Below are 19,594 nucleotides of genomic sequence, written 5' to 3'. Positions count from 1 at the left end.
GGGCCGGGGCGTGTCGCTCGACGAATCCTTACACACAGCCCACTCTACCTATCACGGTAGGTGTACGACCCTCGGCGGGTCAAGCTTTCCCAGCAGGACGGCCGGTCAACTCGGGGACGACCCGCGGGTATGGCGCGTCAAACGCAGGGTTGATGTATGGTACAGTTGCTGGGGCGGGCATCAATGGCGCGAGCTATTGCGGGGCCTCTGGAAACGTGACTTGTGGTGGAAGCGCCGGTACAGCTGGCGGAGTCACATGTGGTGGTGGAGGAACTACAGGTGGCGGGTCAGCTTGTGGTGGAGGCGGAGGCGGGGGTGGAGGTGGGGGCTGTGGTGGAGGCGGCGGCGGTTGTTAATAATCATAACTGGATATGTATTATCTGCCGTGGTATCATCTGTCGTGGTCTGTGGACTCTTCTCTTGCTCATGGCAACCATTCAGAATCTATTTCAGATGATTCATACACAGATTCATTCGCCGCAGTCGTAGGGACTTGCAGGCCGCTGTCAGAGCAACAAATTAGGCGTCAATCACTACAGTGACTTAGCTGAACAATTTAAAAGGCAGCGGCACAATCGGGGGTCGCACTTCAATACCTTTGCATGCGCGAAGGACGCCAATGAATCAGTCCCAAAATTTGAATCCTCCAAAGGCCTTTCTTGTTGGGGGCAAACAAACACCACCCTTCGTCATCCCCTCCCAAGTCCAGGATCACCTTACTGTGTTGCGCTTGTTTTCGGAGCTGCGGCAACGCGTGGAGAACACATCCGCGGAGGATCTCGGCCTCGAGTATTTCCCTCCAGCCGACGAAAAAGAGCGGAGATGGTCGGTCTTTGTAGGATATGCGGTCGAGCGGTCAGTATATTCGTTTTTTCACTAGTGGTGCTTTACTCCTCATAATCGCTCATGGCCACTATAGATTCGAAAGATGGTGCAAGGCTCTTCGGCCAGAACATTGTGAGCAAGGCATTGCCCTGATAATGCCTCCACTGGATGTATTCATGGTCTGGCACACCTATCTGCTCAATCCTGGCTGGTTTATTGAAGATGTGGTTCGAATTCCAACACTGAAGGGGCTATGGGAAGCGGGGAAAGCACTGGCTGCTGCATTGGTGTGTGTTTTTGGACAATGAGTGCTAATATTAGCTGAAAATAACCATGTGCATTGAAGGGCATGGGCTTAGGTGAACTCTTGCAGACTATTCCTGCAGATGAGGATCATCACATTCATAACTGGGAGAAGATGACAGCCACTCCATTTGACCCATTCAAGTCTCTCTCCACGGTCATTGACAAGACTATCATTTGTCCTAAATGTGGAATGGCCAATCGGGCGCGTGAGTGTTCAGTCAGTAGATTGATCACTTATTAGACTGGGCTATCACCAGCATTCCTTCATGCAGATGGAACAGGATTTCACCAAGTGAACTTCACCATTGTGTGCCAGAATACAGATCATTATTGTGGCTTCAAAATCACTCATGATGTGCTGGCTATGAGAAAGTTATTGGATGATTTGTTGGCTCCGGAGACTCGGACAAATGAACCACTGGCACAGAGCTTTCTAGCGTGTGTTGTTTGCTATAGCTTCTTGATTCTCATCTTTTTAGAGGTACCTTATACACTCCTGGTAACACAAAGAATATTGCCTATGCAAGGCGTGTCAAGACTGCAATCCTTCAAGCTGAATTCTTCACTCCGCGAACTGAGATTGATGTGCCTACAACAAGAACCATTATGCAAAAGGCAAAATACTCCTTTGCAATCATCAAGAGTGCTATCTACACACAACTCAAGACAGATGAGCGTTTGTGAGCCTATCTCAGAATCCATTTATCCAGCAAGTATACTAACAGCCCTTTATATTTCGACGCTTAGAAAATGCCTATACAGATGGACGGATATTCTCTATTGAGCTTGTCTCTGCAGTTTGCAACATACATATACTCATGTGCACCTGAAATACTTAGAAAGTTGCAGGTTATTCGGCAAGGGACCTTTATCCAGAAGATGTGTGACTTGAAATGGACACAGCCAAACACATTTCAGAGACCTGAGGACCAGGTTGTTCTCTCATATGCAATCACCCGCTACCACGCGTAGGTTTTTTTTTTCTAAATATTATTTTTTTGTTTAGAATATCTGATGCTAAAATTAAAGATTCCTGGATCTCATATCTGAATCAACTACCTCCCGCCAGCTTTTTGTTCCTACATTGGATATTGATTTAGCCTGGCATACCCACCAATTGTGTGCTGAAAACTATTATCATGACACCAAAAAATATATAGGACATTTTGTTGACCAGTAACTTACCTTCACTTTTTATTTCTCAATTCTTTGACTAATAACATGTATAGTGATGATAAAATTGAGGAAACCCACCTCTCAACCTCCTTTGATAATACAGCATCAGCTTGGCATTCACGCTTTGGCTCACAGTATACTCATTGTGGATGTCCATACCCAGCAAAGCCAGTTGGCCAGCACTTCTTCCGGTTTACAGTTCGAAGTGCAAGTGATAGTCACTCTCATAGACATTACTTAAAGCCATCACAAAATGCAAGGAGCAAGATGGCCACTCATCCAAGTGGACATAATGTAGTATTCCCAGCTATTGGAGGAGAGGTAGCTAGGGAGAAAGTTTTAAAGGTCCAAACAAGGCCCCACAATAACATCCACAAAATCATCAAGCCTAAATTCAGCTTAAAAAACTTAGTGAAGACCAGCAATAACTATGATGTTACTTTAGCAGGCACCAGAAATAATGAACAGCAACAATGTGCCCAAGACCCAGCTTTCCTTGTGCCTATCTCTTTTGAGTGGCTTTTGCACTCAAGTACAAACTTGAAGGCAAATTGCTCTGCCTTATCTGTAAATATTATGAATGGAGAACGTGGAGGATGCCTAACTGTGAGTGCATGATAGTAACAGATCAATATGAAGACACTAATAATGGTTTTTCCTGTTTTATTAAGGGTGCAGCTTCTTGCCAATCATTCAGTCCTGATACACAACCCAAATTACCAGCAACAGTTGGTGTACACCCATCTCTCACTGAACATAATCACAATACTACAAGTTTGACTGGAGGGATGGAGAATGCTTTTGATGGTTTGGCTAATGGCGGAAGTGGGGGCTGTGGAGGAGGAGGCTGTGGTGGCTGTGGTGGTGGCTGTGGGGGCTAAGCAGATATGAGAGATAAAGTGTACATTATGGTACTATTTCATTACATTTATCACCTGCTTTTGCATGGGAAATTGATAACAAACTCAAGAGATATGATTCTGTAATAACATACAAATAAAATGCTTAACATATTCCTAGAACAGAGGAATGAATTTGTTGGATCATGTCAGGTAATATATTTACTTTCTAAAGGAAATTTAAATTAACAGTGTTTGGATTAAATTTCCTGTTTAGGTAGTTGCCTGCTGTGATATTTGTCAGGCTTTGGGTGGGCTGTGCAAGGCTCCTCCTAAGAATCACGCACCTGGAACAGGACAGACAAATTGTTGGGCCTGCAAGCAGGGCTGAGTCAAACCAAAAGGGCCTATTAAAGCAGTCCCTTGTTGAAGTTGGTGTCAGGGTTGAATCATGTCATAACTGTTGTTCAGGGCCCGATGAGTTGGTGATACCTCCTTGATCCAAGTCTTGAGAGGATTATATAATAGCTTCTTTATATCATCACATACCAGTGTCACATCTTATTGTCCAAGTCCTACAGTATACAAATTATTCATATTATCAAATGGACAAATTTTCCTTTTTAGGAATTCTGTTACACCTGTCATACTATGTGACATTGCGACCAAGACAATAGCATCTGTTACATGCATGCAGATGTGTGTACCAGCTATATATAGTGGAAGTGCATATGACCAGCATCTGGTCATAGTGGTCTTTTGGCCCAGTTGGATTCTGTGTTAGCGCTTCTGCATGAATTTAACAGCATCTGACTTAGGGTGCTGTGAGCTGAAGGTGTTTCGAAACATCTGTGAGTTTTGAAATCTGCTGGAGGTCAGACCTGTTCCGAAACAGGCACGTGATATCCCCGCAATGGCCGAGCGGGCCGAGCTTGCTGACAGCCAATGACAGCTGTCAAAAAACTGTTGAAGTATATAGCTCACGCGCGTCATTCTATACACGTGTATGCTTACATAGATCATTGATTCTTGCTTTTGCCCTCTACCGAGACCTCGCCGCTCTTCGCGTTTGCCTCACCGCGCCCTTTTCCTTTCGCGCCGACGCCGCCTCGCTTGCTGCGCTCAACAGGTTATGGGCCCCGGCCCCTTTTTGTCGGCGCCCGACCCGTAGCCGAGTCACGTCACCACCACGTTCCTTTTTTCCTCTCGCTCCCTACCTTCTCGACATGGGTCTTGCCCCATACCTCGTCACCACTATCGACCACATACAGGACCTCCAGCCAGACAACTTCAAGAAGCATTACCCGCTTCTCAAGCAGTTCTTCCTCGCCGTCGGAGCCGGATGGATCACCCAGGACGAAGAACCGGAGCCGCTCTCAGCCGCCAACGAGAGAATTGACAGTGAGGTCTCCTACCTCATTCTGGCGAAAACACATGAGGACTACCGCACGAAGCTCACCGAGCTTTCAACGGCTTGTGCCCGCTGGAAGGCACTCAAGGACAACTTCATCACCCGTACCCACTCCGACAGGCTCATTGCCTTCCAACAACTCATCACCATTGACCACAACATCAAAGATCCCATCGTGCTGTATACAACACAGGTCTCTAACCTCTGCATGAAACTAGCGCGCATGGACCTCACCATCCCGGACGACATCAAGACGTGCATTCTTCTTGCACGCCTGAACCCCGGCATGTACTCTACGCGCAAGGATCTGGTCAAAAATGAGAAGTTCCCTTCCTATGAAGATGCTGCGGCCTGTCTGCGTTCGGACGCTCACGACAACTCTAAATCCGACCACATGATCAAGGTCGAAGATGTACCAGTGGCCTTTGGTCTTGCAGCTCGCATTCCATCTCCCCCTTCCGAACCACCACCACAGGAAGCATTCGCGAAGGGCTTCCGTTGGTGCTCCCCGCGCTCTGACAAGGATTGTTTCCGCTGCGGACGTGAAGGTCATCGGGCTCAGTTCTGCCTTGCGGACATGCCGCAAGCAGTTCGTGACTGGATCCTCAACTCCATCTCACGTCGTGAACAGGCACTAGCCCCTGCGCCTTCGAGCTATTCCACATCGCTCTCTGGGCCCAAGACAGCCCGGAAAAGTGAGGAAGGTCTCGCTGCCCAAGGCCCCCATGTTTCCGACGATGACAGTTCCTCCGACGATGAACCACAAATACCTTGGGAGATCCTAGACAAGAAACAAAGGAAGACGTTCAAACGCCTTGGCTTCATGCCTCCGGCAAGTGCTTCGACTGCAGCTGCTTTCGCCAGCACCAGTCGTTATGTGATCTGAATCACGAGAGCCATTCGGGTCTCCTCCACCCCGCACAAGACACGAGGTGTATCGGATTCGGTGGGAGCTCATTTTCCATCTTGTTTCTTTCACCCACTGCTCTGCGTTTTTTCTTGCACAAGACACAAGACGACATGGATTCGGTGGGAGCCTTTTGTACCCTACATACATTCTTTCGTATCCGCGCTGCTCGCTAGGTGGGAGTGTTGAAGTATATAGCTCACGCGCGCGTCATTCTATACACGTGTATGCTTACATAGATCATCGATTCTTGCTTTTGCCCTCTACCGAGACCTCGCTGCTCTTCGCGTTTGCCTCACCGCGCCCTTTTCCTTTTGCGCCGACGCCGCCTCGCTTGCTGCGCTCAACAAAAACTTCTTTCTCATCTTCCCATGGCGCCAAAAGTCCCAGCCCTGCCAAAACTCGGGAGCCGTAGGTGGAGTTTTTTGACAAGTGTAGCTAGCTATTGCTAGTTAACAACTTGTCAAATCTGGTAGCTTTGCTCATAGGCTGAAAGTGTCACTTTTGTAACTATATTTTCAATACTCTATTTAATTACTGTTGACCTTATTAGGTAGCTTATTATGATGTAATTGATGGTAGTGAGGCAAAGTCATCCATGTGGAACGATTTTTGATTGGCATCAATGATTTCAATCACTACATCAAGTTACATCATTTTAGTCCTAATTGGGTTTTAGCCTTATTCACTATATACCGGGTCATCGGCCTGAAGAAAAGGAGTTAAAAGTACCATATATGGTGCCTATTAGTCATATTATTAATATAAATATTCAATTAAGTCATTATTTCAAAATTAAGTGCCAGCATTTGTCAAATGTCACTAACTATTGCTAGCCTGCTTATAGCTGGCCTTTTTGACAAGTTTTCTGCTAGCTTTAGCTAGACATTTGTCAAATTGCCCCCTCTACGGGTGAACTCGGAGCCCTCCACTATTCCGAGCCAATACATTGGCTCGAGAAGCTGCTCAGATCACTTCCCGCATCTATCCCACTTGGGTCCGACCACGACTTTGCTGACTTCGAGCTCTGTACCGAGGCTGTGTGAGAGCTCGGCTGCACTCAGAGTGTCGTGAATCAGGACCTCGAGCGCTCCTTCGGTACATGTGCTGGCGGCAAGGTCATCGAGTTTAAGAGCCAAGGGCCGGGCTTGGAAGCGGTTGTGGTGGTCCTCTGGGAGTATATTACGGGGCCAGCTGGGCAGAATCTCCTTCTCATGACGTGGGTGGACGATTTGATTGCAGCGGCGGAAGCAGCCATTGAGAAGGATGGTAAAGCAGTGTGTAACAGTCTTTTTTCTCTTCTTCATCTCATAACTCTGTCCAGCAACACGGACGTAAGAAAACCAGCAAAAAGCGCCAGTAACAGGCTGAGAAGGATGTCGAAGACGCTGAAAAACGTCAAAAGCTGGATGTGGCGATGCAGAAGAAATTGAAGGGGGCAATTGCGACAGCGGCAGCAGAGGTAACACATCAAGGGACAGTGCGTGAAGTGCGCTCGATAGCCTATAGACCACTGAATTATAACAGATAAGCTGGGCCTTCGATGATCTCAAAGACACCGCCGTCAAGGAGAAGGGTGGGCGCGGCCGCAACTCAGACCCGCTGCTAGACTCCCTCACCATTCGCTGCCAAACGGTTTCGCTCAATCCCAAGAACGGCAAACCATGGCAACGGCACCGTTGTGCAGGTCAAGGCTGCAAGGAGAGCTGGGCTCATCCACGCAATGCTCCGCGTATCTACAAACACGCTTCAGCCTGTCCCAAACTCACCGATGAGCAATGCGCCCGGGCAACTGATGCAAGCAGCATCGCAAGCATCGACAGTGCACTCTCCACTCAGCTTGAAGAGGCGGAGATAGAGCAGGGTGACAAAGCAAAGATTCAGGAGGAGACCAACGACCCGTACCAGCCATTTCGTATCGCCCGAGGACAAGACAAGAAGAAGGCACTGAAGCGCTTCCAGAAACATAACAATTTACTTCTCCTCAAATATCTTTGCGTTTTGGGGGCGTGCTGTCCGACACGTTGACCTCCCCATCTTTCGGAAACTTGCACAACACCTCAATCCCCTCCACGGCTTCCATTCTTCGACCACTATGGCAGCCAATATCCACCGCGAAGCCCTGAAACGCACACACGCTGACATCAAACGACTTCGCAAGATCGATAACCTGACCCTGTCCTATGATGGAGCAACACTGTTCGGCCAGTCGGTCTATACAGGCCATGTCACAACTCCGAAGAGTCGCGAGTCCAGCCTTGTACTTGCGAATGAGGCTTCCGGCCTTTCGCATATGGGAGCACACATTGAGGGTGTACTTACGAAGGTATGACGATGATTTTCAGCTCGTTTATGACTCATGTTGGCCAGCTTATTGAAAACATCGGCTCACTTAAATTCACCGCTATCGTATCCGACAATGTGGGTAATACTCGGGTCGCGCGCGAGAACATTGCGGTCAAGTATCCAACAATTGTCGCGCTTGCAGATGCTCCTCACCATCTCTCCAATCTCGTCAAGGATATATGCCGTCTTTCACACTTTGAGCAGGTCAGTTGCAGGGTCTAGATATTTAATCTCGGCTCACAGCATCGAAGGCTATTTTGCGAATGCGGGTTATCATTACCTTCTTCTCTTCTTTGACTTATGCGGGGACTCATCTGAAGGCTCTGCGGGTGATCTTCAGAGTGCGGAAGGGCTTGGAGGTCGTTGGGAAGACACGCTTTGGAACTATTTACTGGTCCGCATATGCCTTGTTGCGAAACCTGTTGGGGATTCACAAGCTCATTCGCCTGGGTATTGTCAAGACTGATGGCAGTGAAGTACGCCCTCGAATTATTATAACAATGCTCGAGAGCTGACGTGTTTGCTCAGGAGCAGTCGAGTCTCGCCTTCCTGCGAAGCATACCACAGTATAACGCCTTCAAGATCGTCCTCGAACAGCTTGTTATGGTTCTTGAGCCGATTGCGCGCACAATTCAATGCTTGGAAAGCTTGACAACTACGGTGGGAGATGTGTTCAAATTCTATGTCGCTATCATGGCAGTCCAGAGTGATGTTTTCCGCGATAATAGCCATGACATCCCAGAGGCGGTAATTGCGGAGATTCGAGCCATCGTCAATACGCGATATGAGCAGCTTATTGGTGGCAATGACATCTATATTTCAGGGTTTTTCCTCGATCCAGGTAAGTGCAACTGCTTTATATGTGGATTCTCGACTGAATTCTCCAAGAATATATATCCAGCACCTTTCTTCGCCGAGTTACGGTTACCACACCATTGGCAACAACTTCCAGCCCCACAGCTGCCACGACCGCTCCAGCGACACCCGTGCTGGGCTCTGTAGCAGCGGCTGCAGGGAGCGGAACCGATCAGGACCTTCGGGACACAATACCTACTTACGTAACCGTTGGCAAGTACCTGTTTGATCTCCTCAAAAAGCATCTAAAGGCCGACCCGAATCTCCGTAAAACTCGACCATTTGAACGATATATGACGCGCACAGCTATCCTCGATGCGCTTCGCTCACAACTTGAGGCATATACTCGTCAGTATGCACCTTTCAATACCCGCAATCCAATGTGGACACGGGCTTATCTTTTCTGGCGGGCCATGCTTAACAACGTAAATGCATCAGTTTTGGCAGTATGTCTTTTTTCTCCGAATCCCACAAACAATCTTAATGTTTCCAGTTTGTTGTTGTGAAGATTTTCGCTATCATGCCCACGTCAATGCCCAAGGAACGCACTGTCTTGGTCTTCACAAAACTTACAACAAAGGACCGGAACTGTCAAGATGCATCATCTACCGTGGCAATGGCCAAGGTTCGCGAATACGTGTTGCGCCGCGATTCGGAGAAGAAGGAACCGGTTACCCCCAAGTTAAACTGGCGGTTGGTGAAGACCTTATTCACTGTTGGTGACACGCCTCCCCCCCTGATATCGGCGAACCAGCGGTTATCGAGTTAGACTTGGATGATAGCGAGCTGGAGGACAAGTCGGACACGGAGGTACTTGATGGGGAGGATGGTCAGTCGGTCTTTGCCTTCAAGAAGGCGTCGATGGCAGCAGATGCGGCAGCGGCGGCAAAAGCTGGGCTGGAAGCTCTCAACCAAGATCACGTAGCTCCAGATGCAGCGGAACTGACACAGAGTCTATTAGACTCGTCTTTCGAGGCCGAATCCCTGGCCGACATCTCCCACACCTTCTTCCGAGACCTGTTGAGCGATGAACCGATTGTTGGGGCAGTTGACACTGTGATGGCTGGGGATGAGGGAGGTGTAATCACGCCGGAGCCGATAGTGGTAGATGAGTGTGTCGACGACTTAGAGTTTTAAGATAGATAGTAATTTCCTAATATAGAAATATGGTTTCGAAACAGTTTCAAACATCCCTGTTTCGAAACCGGTTTCGAAACAGGTGTGAGTAATTCTTTTGGCATTACTCACAGCACCCTAATCTGACTTTCTCATAGAGTATACTTTTAAAGTTTTGCTTATATGTGACTATGTAACTATTATTAACCTGGAGCATGATAGGCAGTGTTGCGGCAAGCACCAGAGTCAGTGGGCCCATTCTCGACGATCATTAGTCGTTTTGGAACTGGAAGAAGCTGATCGGTTTCCGTGGGTCTTTCTTGTTATTCATGCTCCTTTGACTAATGTGATTGCTGACAGCAACACTTCTCTGCAAGCAACTGGACAGTGCCATTCATGAGTTGGCGCTTCAACAGGAGGCCTTCCAGTCATTCTCGTCCCAGCAAGCGGATAATAGGTGTGCTCAATTCTTAGAGCGCACTTCTACTTCACTTGTAGATGTGTCGTAGAAGTACTAAGCGAGCGTAACCGATCGTTAGCGGCCGGAGAAATCAGACGGCGTGAGAGGCCCACCAATTTCTTCCTTCGTTGTCCTCTTCTCTTCGTCGAGCGCAGGGCTGGTGTTTGCAGGCTCCCAAGGTGTGTCGTTGTCAAGATGGGTGATGCTGTGATATCTGACTGCTTGGGCAGATGGATGATTTGCTCTCTGAGTTGGCCAACGCTGCAGCCTCTGCAGAACCGCTTTCCTCAAACTCTGCGCTCCCACCACTTGATCCTGCTCACCATCCTGCTCTTCGCAACACTTATGACCCCACCCTGTACTATTCTGGAGGTCCCGACTCCCCGCAATCACAACACCCTGGGGTAAACAACGGATTCATCCAACAGCCACTTCGACAGCCTCTCACACCGATTGACCACTCAAATTTCCCTGGTGCCAACGGACTCCAAGTTGAGGGAATTGATGGAGCTCAGTGGAACTATGGCGAGAGTCTCTACCCGCATGATTGGGACCACCGCTCTGTCCCACAAACCTGGGGCCTCACAAACACGACAACGCGCTTTTCGACACCATTCAAGCGATCTGCTAGCCCTACCCCACTTCCCGGACAGCCACAGAAACGGCTCTTCATCGACACCGCTGATGGGGCTGTGCCCGTCTCTCCACCGTCTTTGTCTCCTGTTCAGACAGCACTAAAGCCCTCGCGACCTGTCAAAAAGCCATCGAAGACTATCAAAAAGGAAGCGGGTTTGGACAACGAGATGGAGGAGAAGAAGCGATGGACAAATGAGGAGCTGGGGAAATTCTTTGCGTCTGTCCTTGATGACGATGCAAACTTCAAGAAAGTTTCGTTGGCTTCAAAGACATGTTGGGCCGATGTAAGTCATCCTTCTCCCTCTGTTTATGGCCTTGCTTATTCTATCCAAGTTTTCGGTGAAGTTTGGTATTAAACGGAGCGCAAAACAGATGAAGGACCAGTGGGAGGCGTTCTGTGGGCACGTACAAGACGATGGTTGCGCTAAAAAAATTTACGGGCAATGGCTGTGATCCTGATGAGTGTGACTGGGAGTCGGAGGCCTCAATAACGAAGCATCTCAGTAACTGTAAGGAGGGGGGGTGCAGATATCGACAAAATTACCGCAAAAAAATTCAAGCTATGGCTCAAGGAGGGATGGTATGACCTCTTTGAATCACGGTTTGTTCTTCTTATGTTCTATTCTATTCTATGCTAAGTTGCGACAGATATCGTCAAGCACCTGCGATAAACCGTCCAGAGATGTCATCTGCAACTCTGTCAGACGAAGAAGAGCTTAACGACCCTTGTGCAAATGACCCCGATGACCCCGATGACCCCCCTGCTGAAATTATCATTATATCGAGTCCGCCGAAGCCTAGCAAGCCTGCTACTTCAACCAAATCAATCACACTACCACCAGCTTCGCAATCGAAACCCAAAATCAATGCTGACCCCCGTCCACCTGTCGTTACATCCACGCCAACCAGCAAACCAGGTTCAAGTCGTGGTTCCGCATCCAAGCGGGAGGATCGTCTTGCTCCAATCACACAGTTCCTCGAGAACAAGACCAGGAACGAAGACCGGATGCTCCAGCTGAAGGAGAAGGAGGCCAAGTTCAATCGTCTGCAGAGTTTGTCAGAAACGGCAAAGGTGGTTCTTGCAGATGTGGATAGTGTTTATGATCCTTCGGTCAAAGAAAAGGCTAATCTTATCCTTGGTAAGCTTTTTGATGCGGGTCTCGAAGACTTGTAGATATGAAATTATCTCCCGAATTCCTTTTACTTTACATCCTTTTATTGTTTCCTGTTTACCGTTTGTTCGCTATTACTTTATATTATATAGGGCATACAATATTTAATAAATCAAGGCGAAATTGCTGTCCAGCCTCTTTTAACCAATTTGCTGTTTCATGGTCGGGAATTTGACCATTCTCACCAAGTCCATCCTCTACTTCAGGCATCTCCTCAGCTCCTAGCCCTTCATCCCAGAGATTCGGCTGATATTCCGCAAGCTCTTTAGGGTGGTCATCATGCCATAAGCACATGTTGTGCATTACGAGCATAGCATCAATTGCGCGCCACACATCATGAACGTCTTTGTGCCCTCCCATCATTCGCAAGCTTTGGAAACGTAACTTTAAGCAGCCAAAAGCATGCTCCACTGAGATCCTCTGACTTGATAGGATGTAATTGAAATTCTTCATACGGCGGGCCAATTCTGGATCTGCAGCGGCAATTTCGGTCTTCGTAAATGGTCGCACGCTATAGGGTGTAGATGGATAGCCTTTGTCAACCAGAATATACCGTCCGTTGATCAAATACCGTCGTCGGTTTCTCCAAAAGTGTGAGCTCTTGAATACACGAGCATCAGATACACTTCCAGGCCATCCAAGATCCCAAGCAGCAAAGTAAATGCCACTGTCGACAACAGCAAAGAATGTATACTGATTTTATAAATCAGTCAAAGAGGAGCAAGAAATCATAGAATTCTACCGCCATATATCCTTTCCGACACTGATATGTCGAGCCCATCCAAATCGGCTGCTCCGAACTTTGCACTATTGATCCATCACCACTTCCAACACAGTTTGGAAACCCAGTATGTGCCTTGATCTTGTTTATAGAGGCTTCTTGTTGGTCTTCATTCATCCAAGATGCATAGTGAGATTTGAGTTCACGAATTGCACGGATGACACGTCGGCAGTATAAGACTACTGTCCCATAACCTAGACCCAGTTTTGAGGCTGTGTCTTGAACAGAGGAGCCCATGTGGCCATAGCGAATAAGAAATGCTGCCAATTGCCATGATATATGTCGTTGCGGTTTTGCGACCACGCGATTTGAAGATCCTCTCATTTTTTGCAAGAATATCACAAAATGTGTCGAATGTCTTTCGACTTATCCTATTCAACTCAGTTATTAACTTCTGAAAGTATTCTTAAACACACCGAAAGTTGGCCCGGAATTGACGGTCAGGCTGTGCAAGAGCAGTCGTGAACCAGTCTTGGGTGCGTGGCATCTGGAAGTACGATCCACGACTACCATCCCCAACCAGGTCCTCTCCCTCTACCATAAACACCAAGGCTTGCAGCCTCACTATATCTGCGGCAGTGGTATCTGTAATATCATTGTTATCAGTTGTGTCATCATCATCATCAGGATGAAATGCCGGGCTGAGATCATCTTCCAGCAACTCCGAAAGCAAAAGAGCGACCAGGGCATCATCCTGAAGGGCATCGCGCAGCCCAGTCAGCGTCTCTTTCACCATCGACGCAGCGGACACAAGCAAGCGCCAAGTAGTAGGTCACTCTCACGCCGTCTGATTTCTCCGGCCGCTAACGATCGGTTACGCTCGCTTAGTACTTCTACGACACATCTACAAGTGAAGTAGAAGTGCGCTCTAAGAATTGAGCACACCTAATATATCTCGATGGAAGGCCTTTGTGGAGGACTTTGAAGCAGATGGTAGCAAGCCAAACCCATATCAAGCTACAGTCAAAGGTCAGACGCTTCCTTGGCACGTGTTCCTTTTGAGACTGACTGTCAGGGGAACCTCCCTTTCGGCCCCTCGGAGACGCCTCCGATTCCGGTCCGACTCCGGTTCCGTCTCCGGTCCGGCCCTCCATCTCGCCCGCACAATCACCGATCCGTCAACGCCCTCCCGACGGTCGCCCTGGGACCTCGCCTGCGACGCCGCCCAAGCCTTCTGTGCCCGACAGCGGCAGCTACGGACAAGCAGTATATAGTCAGCTACCTAGCAGGCGGACCCTTAGAGTTTCTTCTCTTTGGATCCTCCCCTGCTAGGTCAGCTTCATTTGTATTCGCTTACCAATGTTCACGCTTTGGATCCTCCCCTGCTAGGACCTTGATCTCAGGCCTCCGGGGTTGCCCTTACAGCAGAAGAAACTCTCTACGGGATCAACCGGACAAGATTGCCAGGTTCGGGCGCTGACTCAGGCTCGGAGTACGAGTCCGTTCCGCCCTCGTCACCGCCCTTGCCACTTGTCCCCTCTTCCTCTACTCCTGTGGTCCCCGTACCCGTCATGCCGTCCGGAGTCACTCCTACCGCAGACGCCCGGCTGGACTCACTCGAGGCGAAAATTGATAGCCTAACTGAGGCCCTTGCTTTACTCACCAACCAGGCTTCCACTGCCGCTGCCGCCGCTAATAATGCTGGCGGACCCCAAACACCTTCGCCGGAGACGTCGATTCCGACTCCGACTCCGGTCCAGGGCGACTCGAAGCCCTTTTTGGCGACATCAACCTCGCCTCAAAATTGGTCTTGCGACCAAACCCCCCTTCACCTTCAACGGCGACCGGAAACGCGGCCGCGTTGCCTTTACGCGGTCCGCACCTCGCCCGCCTTGCCCCTGAGGCCTTCGTGGTCAACGGAGAGGCGAGCGAGGAAAAGGCCGTCCGCTATGCCATGTCGTTTATGGCAGAAGGACCCGCTCAGCAATGGGCAGAGCGCCACGGAAGCAAAGCCCCGTTTCCGTTTCCGTCCTGGGGCTCGTTCGTTTCCGAGTTTCGACTCCGGTTCGTTGAGGAGAACGAGCAAGATCACGCTCTCTCCAAGCTGGAGACTTCCGCCTATCACATGGGCACAAAGGATGTCTACCAGTACACCGACGACTTCGAGGACCTGATGGACCTCACCGGATTCGAAGACGCGCTGGTCAAGGTGACCAAGTTCCGCCACGGACTTGACCCCTTGATCAACAACGGAATCACGTCCTCGAACGACCCCCGGACCTCCGGGATTACCTTAGCTGGCGCACCCGGGCCTTCCGTCAATACGAGGCCCTGGTCCGGGCCAAGCTGATCAAGTCAGCCGCCCCCAAGACGCCTGGCGGTTTGATTCGGACTCCGTTTCCGGTCAACCGCATCCCGGCTCCGGCCCCTTTCCGCCCGGTGGCTCCGGTCGTGCCACCCGCGGCCCGCGCCCCCGCTCCGGCGCCTCCAGCTCCCGTCCCAATGGAGTTGGATCGCACCAGGGCTCGGGGTGCCCCCCCGCCGCACCTGCTTCAGGTGCGGCGACCCAAACCATCTCGCCTGGGATTGCCCCCTCCCCGCCGATGTCCGCTCGATGGACATCCTCGACGAGGTGATCCAACAACTCGGTGACCAGATGTTAGCGGAGTTGATCGCCCGCTACACGGACACAGCTGCCCTGGCGGAGACGGCAGCGGAGTCGATGGCCGGAGAGGATTTTGTCCCCCGCGACGAGTGACTGGTGTGCCCTCGTTCGCGTCTATAAATCGTTTTGCCTCTTTGTATGATGAATGCAGTTCCTTGCCCTACAATGAGCCCGAAACGAAAGACACACCCTCTCCTGCCCCCGCCTCGACTCCGTCTCCGACTCCGCCCGCGACTCCGGTCATCGTCCTTCGCCGCCTCACTGCCTGGGAAAAGAAACTGCCCAAGCAGTACACCGTTGCCGCTGCCCCCGGGGCGAACTCCCTCCACCTCCCGTTGGAGCTTGAGTCCACCACCAGCACGCTGAAGCTCTCACTCTCTGGGCTTGTCGACTGTGGTGCCACCTCCGACTTCATTGACACGAACTATGTTGCTCGGAATGGCATTCCGGTCCGCACCCTCGATCAGCCGATTCCGGTTTTCAATGTCGATGGCACCCCCAATGACGCTGGCTCCATCAAACAGATCGCGGACTTGGTCCTGCGCTACAAGGGCCATGCCAAACGAGTTCAACTGGCCGTCACCCATCTTGGCAAGCAAGACCTCATCCTGGGGTATTCCTGGTTGCGGAAACATAACCCAGAGATCAATTGGGAAACCAAGGAGGTCAAGATGACACGGTGCCCCCACAATTGCTCGACCTGCCGTGAGGAAGAGCGCGTCGAACGGACCGAGCTGCGGCGACTCCGGTCGCTTCAGAAGCGTCTCCGCTCCGGCCCGTTCCCCTCGGTTTGCACTATGGACCTCTCTGGCCCTGAGGACGGAGACGATTCCGATTCCGGTCTCGATTCCGACCTGCCTGATCTGACGCCGGACTCGGACTCGGATGACGAAGATGACCAGCTCGAAGATGGTGACCGCATCTTCTATACCTCGTTCCGTCCCTCAGAGGAGATACGCGCAGGTAGCACCGTCTCACAGCGTCTGGCCGAAGCCTTCGCCAAGAACTCCGCCCCACCGCCCTCCGAGATCCCGGACTGGGCTAAGGAGTTCCAGGACGTCTTCAACAAGGAGTCCTTCGACACGCTACCGGAGCGGAGAGCCTGGGACCACGCCATTGAGCTTGTCCCCGACGCTAAGCCCACCAACTGCAAGGTGTACCCCATCTCGCCCCTCGAGCAACGCGAGCTCGGCGCGTTCATCGAGGAAGGGCTTTCGACGGGCCGGATTCGCCCCCCAAGTCTCCGATGGTGTCTCCGGTCTTCTTCGTCAAGAAGAAGGACGGCGGACTCCGCTTCGTCCAGGACTACCGTGCTCTCAACGCGATGACTGTCAAAAACCGGTACCCCCTTCCGCTGATCAACGACCTCATCAACCGGCTCAAAGGCGCTCGTTACTTCACCAAACTCGGCGTCCGTTGGGGCTTCAACAACGTCCGGATCAAGGAAGGTGACGAGTGGAAAGCGGCTTTCCGGACTAACCGAGGCCTGTTTGAGCCCTTGGTGATGTATTTCGGCCTGACAAACTCTCCCGCGACATTCCAAACGATGATGAATGACATTTTCCAGGATCTCATCCTCTCCGGAGACGTCATGATCTACCTTGACGACATCCTGATCGCCCATTCCGACCTCCGGAAACACCGGCAGATTGTCCAGGAGGTCTTACAGCGACTCCGGGAGCACAAGTTGTACCTTCGAGCGGAGAAGTGCGACTTTGAAAAATCGTCAATCGAGTACCTCGGAGTCATCATCTCCCACAACCACGTCGAAATGGACCCGTCAAGGTCGCAGGCGTCTCCGCTTGGCCGACTCCGGACAACAAGAAGGATGTTCAGCAGTTCCTTGGGTTCGCTAATTTCTACCGCAGGTTCATTCGGGACTTCTCGGCCCTCGCGCCCTCTCTTTGCGCTCACCAAGAAGGACCAGCAATGGACTTGGGGCGATGCGGAGGCCTCCGCGTTCCAAGCGATCAAGGACGCGGTCACCTCGGAACCAGTCCTGGCGATTCCGGACGACGCCACGGCCTTTCCGACTCGAGGCGGACAGCTCTGATTATGCGACGGGGGCGGTTCTTTCACAATCCGCCCCGGACGGGAAGTGGCACCCTGTAGCATTCTATTCCAAAAGCTTAAATGATATCCAGCGCAACTCACGAAATCCACGACAAGGAGATGCTCGCGATCATCCGCGCACTCGAGGAGTATAGACACTTCCTCGAGGGCGCCGCACACCCTGTCGAGATTTGGACTGACCATAAGAATTTGGAGTACTTCAGGAAGACGCAGCACCTCAACCGGAGACAGGCCTGGTGGTCCCTGTACCTCTCCCGGTTCGACTTCACGCTGCACCACAAGCCTGGCCGCGATATGGGTCGGCCTGACGCCCTCTCCCGGAGACCCGACCACGGAGTCGATTCCGACAACTCCGATGTCGTCCTTCTGCGGCCTGAACTCTTCCACGTCCGCGCACTCGAGGGCGTTTCCGTTTCCGGTCCCGGCTCTGAACTCCTCCGCGACATCCGTGATGCCCTCTCCGGTGAGCCTGACCTGGAGGAGCCCGTCGCACTAGCAGCCCGGCAACTTCTTAAGGTTCAAGGTCAAGCTCGAGGCCCCCGCTCCTCACGTTCTGACGAGTGGGCCGTCTCCGGCGGTCTTCTCCATTTCCGAGGAAAGATCGTCGTACCAAAGGACAAGGACCTCCGGAGACGCATCATTGAGCTCTGCCATGACACCCGAGTCGCCGGACACGCAGGTCGTTTCAAGACCCTGGAGTTGGTCTCCCGGAACTACTGGTGGCCTCAGATGTCTCGCCATATCGGCCGGTATGTTGCGACCTGTGACTTGTGCTGTCGCACCAAGGCACTCCGGAGACTGCCCCACGGAGAACTGCACCCCACGGAAACGCCCCGAACGCTGGCATACCGTCTCCGTCGACTTCATCGTAGAGCTTCCCGAAGCCCATGGGTACGACGCGATCATGGTCGTCGTCGACACCCTCGGAAAGCGCGCCCACTTCTCAGAGTGTCATACGACGGTCGATGCAGTAGGGGCAGCCCGCCTCTACTACCGGAATGTCTGGCGGCACCATGGGACTCCGGAGAAGTACGTCTCCGACCGCGGCTCGCAGTTCATCGCGGACTTCACCCGAGAACTTTGGCGTCTAATTGGCATCAAGCCCGCCACGTCCACCGCATACCACCCGCAGACAGACGGTCAGACAGAGCGCGTCAACCAGGAGCTGGAGCAGTACTTGCGGATCTTCACCAACTACCAGCAGGACGACTGGGATGAGCTGATTCCGGCCGCGGGAGTTCGCCTACAACAACCATGTTCACTCCTCCACGCAGCAGGTCCCCTTCATGACGGACACGGGATGGCTCCCGCATGGGCTTCGAACCCGGAGTCCGTTCCGCCATGGAGTCAGTGAACGAGTTCCGTGACCGGATCGCCACCGGTGTTGCTGAAGCCAAGGCCGCTCACTAAGGCCAAAGAGGAGTACAAGCGCTACTACGACCGGAGACGGACTCCGTCTCCGGAGTTTAAGGTTGGCGACCGTGTTTGGCTGGATGCCTCTGACATCAGGACGACGCGCCCCTCGGAAAAGTTCTCCCATCGCCGCCTCGGACCGTTCAAGATAGTCGCGGAGATCAGCAAAGGTGCCTACAAGCTCGACCTCCCTCTGCGCTACTCGAAGCTCTACCCGGTCTTCCCCGTCGTCAAGCTCGAGCTCGCCCAGGACGACCCCTTCGACGGACGCCCCGGCTACGACCAGCCCCCTCCGGACCTCGAGGACGGAGTTCCGGAGTGGGAAGTAGAGGAAATCCTGGACGCAAGGGTGAGGTATAAACGGCTGAACTACTTCGTCAGATGGAAAGGCTATGACGCATCGCACGACCAATGGGTCCGCTTCGACCGCGTCTTCGCCCGGAGAAAATTGCGGAGTTCTATCGTAAGTACCCTGGCAAGCCACGACACATCGCCTCTGCGACCTTCGACTCGATTCCGTTCCGGTCTATGCGTCGGGACGCCGCATTCAAAGGGGGGTGATGTCAGGGGAACCTCCCTTTCGGCCCCTCGGAGACGCCTCCGATTCCGGTCCGACTCGGTTCCGTCTCCGGTCCGGCCCTCCATCTCGCCCGCACAATCACCGATCCGTCAA

General features: G+C 51.7%; 2 protein-coding genes across 2 annotated transcripts; both read left to right on the top strand.

Annotated features, from left to right (window-relative positions):
• Positions 1-619: 619 nt before the first annotated feature.
• Positions 620-1,815, top strand: MIND_00931400 (uncharacterized protein; the record flags this gene model as incomplete). Its single annotated transcript, XM_037365938.1, has 5 exons — positions 620-855; positions 920-1,112; positions 1,172-1,337; positions 1,389-1,569; positions 1,611-1,815. The coding sequence occupies 5 exons, from the start codon at positions 620-622 to the stop codon at positions 1,813-1,815; spliced, it is 981 nt and encodes a 326-aa protein (XP_037217350.1).
• Positions 1,816-4,372: 2,557 nt separating this feature from the next.
• Positions 4,373-5,443, top strand: MIND_00931300 (CCHC-type domain-containing protein; the record flags this gene model as incomplete). Its single annotated transcript, XM_037365937.1, has 1 exon — positions 4,373-5,443. The coding sequence occupies one exon, from the start codon at positions 4,373-4,375 to the stop codon at positions 5,441-5,443; it is 1,071 nt and encodes a 356-aa protein (XP_037217349.1).
• Between the last annotated feature and the right edge of the window lie 14,151 nt (positions 5,444-19,594).

This window comes from Mycena indigotica (assembly GCF_014461135.1).
Source record: "Mycena indigotica strain 171206Taipei chromosome Unknown Mind.scaff0008, whole genome shotgun sequence".
Classification (NCBI taxonomy): domain Eukaryota; kingdom Fungi; phylum Basidiomycota; class Agaricomycetes; order Agaricales; family Mycenaceae; genus Mycena; species Mycena indigotica.
This window is presented reverse-complemented; position numbering and strand designations above follow the sequence as displayed.